This window comes from Barbus barbus (genome assembly GCF_936440315.1).
Source record: "Barbus barbus genome assembly, chromosome: 7".
Classification (NCBI taxonomy): domain Eukaryota; kingdom Metazoa; phylum Chordata; class Actinopteri; order Cypriniformes; family Cyprinidae; genus Barbus; species Barbus barbus.
In genome coordinates, this window is record NC_136735.1 from 7,800,774 (window position 1) to 7,812,070 (window position 11,297).

General features: G+C 36.6%; 1 protein-coding gene across 2 annotated transcripts; it reads right to left on the bottom strand.

Moving 5' to 3' along the window:
- Positions 1-346: 346 nt before the first annotated feature.
- herc56.1 (HECT and RLD domain containing E3 ubiquitin protein ligase 56.1) lies at positions 347-7,788 on the bottom strand. Of its 2 annotated transcripts, none has more exons than XM_079422369.1 (24): positions 7,440-7,788; positions 7,122-7,233; positions 6,965-7,041; positions 6,635-6,856; positions 6,411-6,502; positions 6,188-6,318; positions 5,924-6,051; positions 5,745-5,815; positions 5,546-5,646; positions 4,501-4,560; positions 4,295-4,400; positions 4,033-4,222; positions 3,786-3,949; positions 3,623-3,697; positions 3,362-3,457; positions 3,190-3,273; positions 2,984-3,085; positions 2,708-2,848; positions 2,144-2,310; positions 1,951-2,011; positions 1,485-1,555; positions 1,112-1,295; positions 909-1,011; positions 347-726 (listed from the first exon to the last, which is right to left on the bottom strand). In XM_079422369.1, the coding sequence occupies exons 1-24, from the start codon at positions 7,651-7,653 to the stop codon at positions 488-490; spliced, it is 2,991 nt and encodes a 996-aa protein (XP_079278495.1). In that variant the 5' UTR covers positions 7,654-7,788; the 3' UTR covers positions 347-487. The 2 variants fall into 2 exon arrangements, with proteins under 2 accessions (XP_079278495.1, XP_079278494.1); XM_079422368.1 differs by having other exon boundaries at positions 4,501-4,575.
- Positions 7,789-11,297: the final 3,509 nt, after the last annotated feature.

An 11,297-nucleotide genomic window follows, 5' to 3' on the forward strand; every position in this document is an offset into this window, starting at 1 on the left:
ATATAATGTATAACATTTTGTGTATGTTTAAACTCTAGTGCATAAGTACGGTTAAAATATGTGGAATTTTATTTTGCTTCAGTCCCGGAGTCCACTGTAGTGGAGATGAAGAAGAAAAAGGAAAAAAGTTCGCACAAATCTTGTTTTTAAGACATTCATTATTTAATCTTGGTTTGAAAAAATAAAAATAACAATTATTTAAAATAAAAGTTTACATTTAAAATAATTATATTAATATAAAGAAACATTCATTTGAAATTAAAGTTAATAAATACAACACATCACAGAAATTACAGCACTTAGAAAATAAACCTCTCCCATTTCTCTGGTAGTGGAAATAAATGTAAACTTTGTATTTTCCTTAATTGTTTTTCACACATTAAAGCAGAAACTGATTGTTAAAGTTCTTACAACAAACCCCGATCTCCCTTATATATTAAGAAACAGTCCTTTTAATGCCAAGGAAGATAAAGGATCAAATTTGATTTTAGTTAGTGTACTCCAGCATCTGCCTCATTCTTCCCAGAACCCCCCTCTTGTGGTTGATGGCTTCAATTACTTTAGCCTTTAGCGTGTCCTTGTTCTGATAAACAGGAAGGTCTAACAGAGCATGGCAGGTGAGGGCCTGTGGTAGATGGTCCTGAGTAAAGATGAACGGGGGTCTCACTCTCATCTTCACCGCACTCATACCCAGAATGGGCACTTTCTCGAACCCCGTCAAGAACACTAGAGAAAGGAAAATGGGGAAAGATGTATTTGAAAGCACTCTAGGTGTGTTTTGGCGTACAGTACAAAGTCAAAGTTGTAGGAGCAGCTAGAGAAGATGCTACAACTAAAAAAAATAATTGATTTTTTGATAATTATTAGACAATCACAGCACCATGAATTCTAATCACTAGTGAACTCACATAGAAAGGCCTTCTTCTCATTTGATGTCAGTTCATCAAACACCTCCCAGAATGAGATGATGGTTGGATGCTCAGCATTAAATGATCCTTCATATGTAGTGTTCTATTGATTGAAAGAATACATGTAGTCAATATTACTTGTTCACAATGTCAAGAGCATAGTAGTTCTGACATGTCTGTTTGAGATATGTGTTAGCATGGACCTGTTTGAGTATGTCCCAGTCATATTCCTCATTGCCCACCAGCACTCCTCTCAGCTCCTCCGGTTCAAACATCTCCGCCATGCACCTGTTACACGCTTTGAAGAAGCCTCTCTTGAATTCTTCAAACACTTCCTCCACTGATTTATTCAGGGTGTAATCCACATACTTGTCCACAAAGTCTTCTCTGTTGCAGAAATTATATTTAACAATAAAAATAATAAGTTTAGCTTACTAAGATTGTAAAATAGTATCTTCTGTCCAAAAATAGGAATAAGCAAAAAGAATACAATGCTCTAGTGGTGGTTATTTTGGCATTTCTGTGAAATTATATTTCTTTAAAAACATTATAAAGAGAAAAACAAAAAGCCCTGACCTGTTAGAATTTGTGACATTTTTTCCTGGCTCAGCTGGTTCCAGTTCGACTTTTTTTCCATCCCATACAATCTTATGTATAAAGATAATAAAACTCTTAGAAATAACAGATCTCATTCACAAGTGTGCGCATTAATTTGTGTGTGAAATGTGTAAAAACATCACCACATTATCACTAGCAATTGATGATTCACCAATAACTTTCATTCTAAAATATATTTGAAATTTATGAAAAAAATGTTGAATAAAAACAATACAAAACCGAAATCGTACATGCGCAAAATTCACACACTCTGGTTAGCCTTATAAACATGTCAGGATTACATTTTATAAATAGATATTTTAATATACAATATTTAAATATATTTCATCATAAGTAAAAAACTGGTGAGGATTCTCTGCAAAGAAACGCAGTTAATGAGACGTTTGGGTGTGTTTTATGCCAAGGACATGAGAATCAAACTAACCGTGTAGTCCATTTTCATTTCCCTAACATCATCGCTGTAGTCTAGGATGTACTGCAAACTCCTGAGAGCATCATATTTCAGATTAATTAAACAATGTTACTCGATATATGATAGATGGCAGCACATTCATACAACATGAACACACATTTTAGCAGTCATACAAAAATATACAGAGAGAATCAAGAAAACTCACCTGCCAAGAACTGGACTAAATTCTATCAAGTCTTCTAGAGATGGTTTGACATTGAGAAGTTTCTTGAACAAGGCTAAAGGAAAAGGCAGATGCACTACAGAGTTGTTGTTGAAGGCCAAGCCGCACAGAATCCCAAACAGGAAGTACTTCTCCTTCTCCACGCTGAGCTGGTGTGGGATGATACGTGGTTAAGGCCAAAGAGAACCAAAATAAAAATTGGTAAAAAACAAACGAGGCATTAGTTATCCTAGGGGCCGTTCACACAGAAGGCACGTTCCATTTTCCATTCTATGTAAACACGCACTAGACTGATGCACTCACGTATCACATCTTTTGCAGCATCTAGCTTATGACACAGTATTCTTAAAAACACAAGTTAAAAGTTCAACTTTTAAACAAAAAAATGTCTCGAGACCTTGCATTTTTTCCCCATTCCACATTTTTTAAAGCAAAAACATGTTCTCTGTCAATGGTCCCTAACCTGACTTAACTAAACTTTGTTTCCACTATCTTTAGCATCTTTATGTCTTTAGCATGACCTAATGAAAAAATTATTTGCCTTACCATTGTGGGGAACCAGCTCATAGTTTCGTTATCATTGTACATCAGCAGCTGAGACTCTGGTGCACAAAGCTCTTTAAACACATTGTGAAAAAAGTCCTTCTTGTTGACATCTGTTCTTTTCATATCCTCGGTGTAAAACACCTGTGTTAGATAACCATAAGTATTCATTCATACTGCAGCTCATAAATCTGTTTGTATTGTCCTCTCTTGGTTTGAAAAATAAAAATGATCCTGCCTTTTACCAAAATGAAACGTCACATTGTTCTCTTTCCTTACCGATAGCCAGTATTCTGTTAGCTGCTGCTGAGTGGCCGTTCTCAGCTGAGAGAAACTGTCCTCCAGCAGCGCTGTGCGTCTCAGAGTCAGTGGAAAACAGCCCTGCAATTAAAGCATTTAATTCTGTGATAAAAAAAAAAACATGGACACAGAAGTAATTCCCAGGAAACTTTCAGGTTGATTTGTCTAGGTCAAGGCAAAATTACCTGCCGTGTTCTGTTCTTCATAAGGCTACATTTGGCCTCCAGGTTAAAGATGCATGGAAGTGATATAAGATTTTTTAAGATTGTCTAAAACAAAAGAAATAGGAAGCATCATGTTAGTTTGATCTGAAATTTGCATACATATTAAATATGGCCAAACATCTTTGGTGCTCACATTGTAATAGTTTTGCTGGGCCATCACTGCTTGGAATTGTCCAGTCAAGAGAAACAACTCTCTGTAGATATTTATATCTTCATGGGTGGTTTCCAGCTGTTGATTTGGGAAAAACAAAATTCTCTAGTTTTTCTTCAAAAAATGTTTCTTGTAAATTGGAATTAATGATCGATTAGTATAGTAATACTGAAATTATCAGTGGATAGCTATTGTAGAATTATCGACCAAAATGTGACCATATACACAATTTTTTGTTCTCACCACATCTAGTAGATCATTGATCTCATGGATGATGAAATCACTCTTTGTGATGTTTCTGTTGGCACTGCAGCAGACCTTCAGAACAAAGACACAAATGCATGTAATGAAAATGAAATTTAGAAGGTTAAATGTTTACTTCTGATCAAATGTATAAGAAAGGCACCTGATAGACCATATGAAGGATCGTCACAAATTTTGGCAGGTGTGTTATTATGTCCCAGTTCATATTGTCAGAAGCAAATCTGCCAATCAAATTAGCAGACACTTTTTTAAATAACTTCACCAAGCCTTTGAGCCAGTCATCCGGGAGTTTGGACCAGTACATCTCTGGGAATATAACATAGCATAAAATACTTTACAACAAGACAAATACAACAAGAACAATAACGTTCTTTACCAAAAGTCTTTACCTAACACCCTGCGAGCAGCCGGATTTAGCTGAAATATTTTGAAAGCCAGCGCTTCAGTGAGTTCAGTTCTTTGTTGTTTCTTGAGACGTCTGATGAGCTCAGGAAGGAGAAGATAAAGTCTCAGAGCTTCCACACCAGTTGGATTTGGATTCAGAGATGGCAGCAGTGTCTGCTGAACCACCTTCACTACCTGAGATACAAAAACCATTAACTCCATCTTATAGTTTAAAATGTAATAGACAAATGTTGGATTCATCATTACCTCTGATATCAAGCTTTCATTCTCTGATAACTTTGCAAAGGATGTTTTAACCAGATCAAAATCCAAACCACAACACTCCACAGACGTCTGATAATGATCATCACAACTACAAAAAATAAAAATAAAATTAAAATCTGTTGGAACTCATTTAAGGCACAAAAAGGAGGAATTACTAGATCAGACTTTCTAACTCTGATGATATTTACCTTCTTTTGAGGAAGCTTCCATTCAGAGAGGCAGCAGAGGAGAACACTTTGTTTATGTCTCTGTAAACAACAAAGCTATACTTAACTTTATAACTTTACTTCAATATATTACAATTAAATCCCAATCTAATCATGACAAACTATATACTGTTGGACAAGTTTAAGACTCGTAGGTAGTAGGTATTAAGTATTTTACCACTGTTTCACTGTTTTCTGTTACAAATTATGTACGAACAGTAATAGATTCATTTATGACAAGAGTGCACCTCAAAACACATACATCATAACAGGAATTATGACTTTTGTCACAAAAATTATTTTTCCGTTTCCTTTTTCTCTATCACATGTTTTAGTACTCAAAAATTAAATATCATTTGAAAGCTTAAAGGGTTAGTTCATCCAAAAATTTAAATTCTGTCATACCCTCGTGTCGTTCCAAACCTGTAAGACCTTCGTTCATCTTCTGAACACAAATTAAGATATTTTTGATGAAATCTAAGGTCTTACGGGTTTGGAACGACATGAGGGTGAGTAATTAATGCAGGAATTTTCATTTTTGGGTGAACTATCCCTTTAAACCCTCAAAATTCCTCCTGTGAAAACCATTTTTACATTTTTAAACTTATTTAGTCATATGGATTTAATTTTATAGTAGTTTGTTGTTTTCTTTACAATGTTACAATGTTACAATGTTTTCTTTACAGCAAATGTAAACTTAACTTCTATAACATTTTTATACTTTAGTTTTTTTTAATGATTTCACTTCTGCAATTATCTGCTGATTGTCTTCTAAAAAAAAAAAGAGACCAACCTGCACTTTCAAACCTCAAAAAAAAGGGGGGGGGGGTCAGTTAAGGGGTTAAATAATATTTTTTATAGTTTATTGATGTTTATGTGTCTACAATTCATTATCTCATTGGCACAAATGTCTTGATTCATTTACGTTGAGAAAGACCATTTCATAGACATACAGTAGTATACACAAACTCAGGAACCTTTATACTGTATCTCATGTAAGAACTATATATAAAAGTCAAGCACTCACTTCTTTACCACTTTCCATGGTTCATTTCCAGACAGCCATCGGCCAATCATTCTATCATCTAATGTCAAAATCCCTCTGCTTTTGGACTCATTTCCAGATTCCTACAACACACACACACACATGAGTAATCACACTGCAATAATTTAATGTTAAACAATGTTAAACAATTTGTGAATTAAAACTGCTTGTCTTACTGTACCTTGAAAAACAAAGCAATGGAATGATTCTCCCCAGCAATTAGTTTTTTAATCGTATATTCACGATTGCATTCTGTGTGCAACAAATCCAATATTTAGTTTAGTTCAGAGTTTTGAGCAATACCTTGAGAAAAAAAGTATTTGTAAGAAAATAACCTGCTAAAAGTTGATTTATAATTACCAGTTGGCAGATCCACAGGGAAAGGCACACACTGCATGATCATTTTTCCATTTCCCAGCTGCCCTTGCATCCCACATCCAAAAGAGTAGATCAGCTTTGACGATGTGATTGATACGAGTGTGTGATGTCTTTATGAAAGAAAGAATCAAAAGCCTAATTACTGAGCAGAACTCAAACATCAGACATGTTAACCATGTGAGGAAAGAAATCTTTACTCTTGCTCTGAGATGCTGATTGCTAATAAATCTTATGAACAGTCTTTACCTCCCACATGTGACCTGTGACACTTCAGACCCCCACAGTTCAGCAACCACCCGCGGATGATGTTCATCTCTAAATGAGTTGTGCCCAAGCTGACCAGAACCTCCAGATCCAAATGTGAACACTGTGCCGCCCTGAAACATAAACCATTACACTTTCTGTCCAGTTTGTTGTATGCTAAATATGGTATTATAAGTTGGATATATAAAATATTACAAAATACCACCTTTGATAAAGTGGCAGTGTGTTCCCCTCCACATGAGATGGACACAGTTTTCTTCTGGTTCAGACTATTTACAACCGTTGGGACGTGTCTGTCTGTGGTAGAAAAACAGTACATTCATCACATCCAAATACCTCATATTCATGCTTAGATATAGATTTGACACAGTATTGCACAGATTTAGTACATTTATGTACTCTGTTACTGACATGAAGAAATAATCAGACCTGTAGTGTCTCCGAGGCCCAGCTGTCCAGCAGAGTTCTTTCCCCATCCAAACACGACTCCAGAGAGAGACAACACAAAGCTGTGGTCTCCTCCAGCGCTGATCTGAGCCAGCGGGATCCCACTCAGACTCTGAACATGTTGAGCAGACGGAGAGACGGGATGATCTTTCCTCAAACCCAGCTGACCGTGAGAGTTCTCACCCCACATGAACACCTGACCATCTGAAAGAGCAACAGCTCTGAACATCTACTCAAATCTCAATCGATTCATGTCAGTAACAAGATGTCAAAAGATGAAAGCATTATGGCAGATGAAATAATAGTGAATACCGTTGGTTAGTGCCATTGAATGATGGTCTCCACATGCGATCTGAATCACCTGCCTGTTATCCAGACCTTTGAGAGGCCTGCAGAGACAAGACAATCTGTCAGATATTTATTTTTACCATTTATGGTAATTTACACTGTTATGGTTACATAAACAAACCTGCACACAGTAGATTTGTCCATGATGAGAACTTTTCCTCCATAAGCAAGAAGAACCGCACCATCTTCTCCACAGACTATCAGTCTGATATTACTCTTTAGCTGTAGTTGCTCTGGAGTACCATAAAATATTTTCATCAGTTCAACTTTTGTTTAGACTATAAATAAACAAACAGACACTTATATGATTAATTCCATTAATAAGTCACAAACATTATAGGCTACGTTATAGCTCAGGAGCTTGTGTAATTTCAAATATTAACATAAGAAAATAATGAAACATAATGACGTCTTCAAATGTATCATTAGTGCATCATACTTAGTTTCCCATAATGATCACTGTCTTCACTGCGCAATCTGAGGACAGAGACCTTCCCATCCCGGATGAATCCAGCAAAACTCCTTCCAGCTGACATGTCCTGAACTGCTGTTTTCGGACACATGGATCGTAATCCACATTTACCATGTGTGACTTGGTCAGGCTTTACCAGCCCCAAACCCTCTCTGACCTGCGCTCCCCAAAAACACATCATGATCACAGCTGATGCACGAGACGATCAGACTCCAGAAGAGTCTCTCTGCAGTGCATCCTAGTCTGACGAACACACTCTCGTTAAATATAAAGAGAGAACGAGAGCGAAACCGATGACTGTTTCGAAAATCGTCGCTTTCTTACGAATCGAAAGTAATGTTTGTCATTCTTCCGCGTTTATAGTGAGTCATGATCATGGGAAAACGAAAACAACATCTCTAAGCAAACTTCCTCCACACACACCCACTGTTTCATTTAGTTAATAAAATTACAGCCAACTGATTAAAAAGAATGCAAAACGAGTTCTAAAATGATTTTCAGGAGAGTCAACATTTTAAATGATTTAACCAGTTTTTAGGGGTGTTTGAAGCGCCGAATTTGTCGAGGTGATCAATTTAACGCGATTTCACCGACATTTTCACAGGTAATAATCCATATTATTATTAATACAGGTACTATCTATAGCCTGTGCATAATCTTAGATTGTACAAATAATTAAAGACATTTTAATTTTAATACAACACATCAGAGAAATTACAGCATTTTGAACAATCTCTCTTATCTAATGTCAAAGTTCTAGAAACAGAAATCCCCACCAGCGCCAGAAGTTTAATATTTAATTTAATATGGTGTTCATTGTGTTATAAATAACACAATACACAATTTTATACAGTCTGTGATAGAAACACTGTAAAAAAAAAAACAACAACAGTTGGATCAACTTTAAAAAAAATACTTCAATTGTAACACCTAAAAAAATAGTTTTTTCTTCTTCAACTTAATTTATTATAAATAAAGGTAATAAATTAAGTTGAGAATTTTTTTTTACCAATTGAAGTATTTTTTTTTACAGTGTGATTTTCTAAAGAATAAGGTACATTTTCAAAAGTATTAGAACACATCTCCTAATCCACAATGTCATATAATTAAAACATGGTTTAAATAATAAAAAAATATTTAATACTAAAAATAATCAATAATCAGTTTTGTGTAAATTAATGGTGAATAAACTAGCATTTTGTCTAGTGGTTTTTAAAAATAGTAATAAAGTCTAATTTACGATGTAACTACAGAAGAGTCAAGTTATAAATAGGAAAATTATCGAAACTCTTTAGTCATTTTTGATGACCAAATGCTAACGGTCTAATCAGATTCAATGATCTATGCTAAGCTAAGCTAAAAGTGCTACCACCAGACACAGAGATCGGCTGAATGGATTCATAAATTGTAAAACTCAACTGTTTATCTCTAGAGAAGTTGTAAAATGAGCCTATTTCTGTTCCTTTAAGCTTATGGGGCTGTCACGTGATGAACGAATCTAATTGATGAATTGAATCTAACCCTTCAATATGGCGGCCATGATTGTTTTCCCTCCCTGCTTCATTGTAACATAGTAACACTTTCATGTGTGGACAATGATTCTCAGAATGAAGACACAGCTGCTATTGCTGATTATTGCTTTTGTGTTGAAACGGGAATCAAAACAAGATGTGTGAATCATTTGAAAGTGACTGCTATAATTGCAGCTGACCACTGGATGTCACTGGTAGGTTCTGTCTATTAGGCTTTGAATCTTTTTTTGGTACAATCAGGAAAAAACCTCAAAAGCTTCACAAGGCTTCATTTGCCCATCTCTACAATACTTCTTTTAGCTAGTTATTGTATTTAACAGTGTATGAGGCATAACGTGTCCACACACTAACAATACCAGACCAAAACGGAGGAAGAGGAACTTAAATACACAGGGTGATAGAATTCAGGATGTTATTTTTTTTTCTCAGAACTGTGCACCGTCTGTTTATGGAAAGTTGTGGAGTCTCTCAGTTATGAAGTAAGTTCAGGGCTGGCACTAGCTACAGGCAGAGCAGGCGATTGCGTAGGGCCTTGGGCTTTGATGAGGGGCCTCCATAGTATCCCCTATATGCCAGTCCACCAGTCAAGACAGGCAGAAATACTAGCCTCATTGTTCATTGGATATACAGGTCCTTCTCAAAAAATTAGCATATTGTGATAAAGTTCATTATTTTCTGTAATGTACTGATAAACATTAGACTTTCATATATTTTAGATTCATTACAACACAACTGAAGTAGTTCAAGCCTTTTATTGTTTTAATATTGATGATTTTGGCATACAGCTCATGAAAACCCAAAATTCCTATCTCAAAAAATTAGCATATTTCATCCGACCAATAAAAGAAAAGTGTTTTTAATACAAAAAAAGTCAACCTTCAAATAATTATGTTCAGTTATGCACTCAATACTTGGTCGGGAATCCTTTTGCAGAAATGACTGCTTCAATGCGGCGTGGCATGGAGGCAATCAGCCTGTGGCACTGCTGAGGTGTTATGGAGGCCCAGGATGCTTCGATAGCGGCCTTAAGCTCATCCAGAGTGTTGGGTCTTGCGTCTCTCAACTTTCTCTTCACAATATCCCACAGATTCTCTATGGGGTTCAGGTCAGGAGAGTTGGCAGGCCAATTGAGCACAGTAATACCATGGTCAGTAAACCATTTACCAGTGGTTTTGGCACTGTGAGCAGGTGCCAGGTCGTGCTGAAAAATGAAATCATCTCCATAAAGCTTTTCAGCAGATGGAAGCATTAAGTGCTCCAAAATCTCCTGATAGCTAGCTGCATTGACCCTGCCCTTGATAAAACACAGTGGACCAACACCAGCATCACTGACTGTGGGTACTTGACACTGGACTTCAGGCATTTTGGCATTTCCCTCTCCCCAGTCTTCCTCCAGACTCTGGCACCTTGATTTCCGAATGACATGCAAAATTTGCTTTCATCCGAAAAAAGTACTTTGGACCACTGAGCAACAGTCCAGTGCTGCTTCTCTGTAGCCCAGGTCAGGCGCTTCTGCCGCTGTTTCTGGTTCAAAAGTGGCTTGACCTGGGGAATGCGGCACCTGTAGCCCATTTCCTGCACACGCCTGTACACGGTGGCTCTGGATGTTTCTACTCCAGACTCAGTCCACTGCTTCCGCAGGTCCCCCAAGGTCTGGAATCGGTCCTTCTCCACAATCTTCCTCAGGGTCCGGTCACCTCTTCTCGTTGTGCTGCGTTTTCTGCCACACTTTTTCCTTCCCACAGACTTCCCACTGAGGTGCCTTGATACTGCACTCTGGGAACAGCCTATTCGTTCAGAAATTTCTTTCTGTGTCTTACCCTCTTGCTTGAGGGTGTCAATGATGGCCTTCTGGACAGCAGTCAGGTCGGCAGTCTTACCCATGATTGCGGTTTTGAGTAATGAACCAGGCTGGGAGTTTTTAAAAGCCTCAGGAATCTTTTGCAGGTGTTTAGAGTTAATTAGTTGATTCAGATGATTAGGTTAATAGCTCGTTTAGAGAACCTTTTCATGATATGCTAATGTTTTGAGATAGGAATTTTGGGTTTTCATGAGCTGTATGCCAAAATCATCAATATTAAAACAATAAAAGGCTTGAACTACTTCAGTTGTGTTGTAATGAATCTAAAATATATGAAAGTCTAATGTTTATCAGTACATTACAGAAAATAATGAACTTTATCACAATATGCTAATTTTTTGAGAAGGACCTAAATTTACTTTTAAAATGTTTTAATTTTAAACATGCATTTAATCTAGCAATTTAGTAATGGTTAATTAATGAGACAGTCTG

What these genes read in the sequence shown, in the direction of transcription:
- herc56.1 (XM_079422368.1), bottom strand. Translation starts at nt 7,653, where the DNA reads ATGATGTGTTTTTGGGGAGCGCAGGTCAGAGAGGGTTTGGGGCTGGTA. An exon ending in CCATTGCTTTGTTTTTCAAG is followed by an intron (nt 5,647 to 5,744) that starts GTACAGTAAGAC and finishes TGTGTGTTGTAG; the next exon opens with GAATCTGGAAATGAGTCCAA. An exon ending in CCATGGAAAGTGGTAAAGAA is followed by an intron (nt 4,576 to 5,545) that starts GTGAGTGCTTGA and finishes AGTTAAGTATAG; the next exon opens with CTTTGTTGTTTACAGAGACA.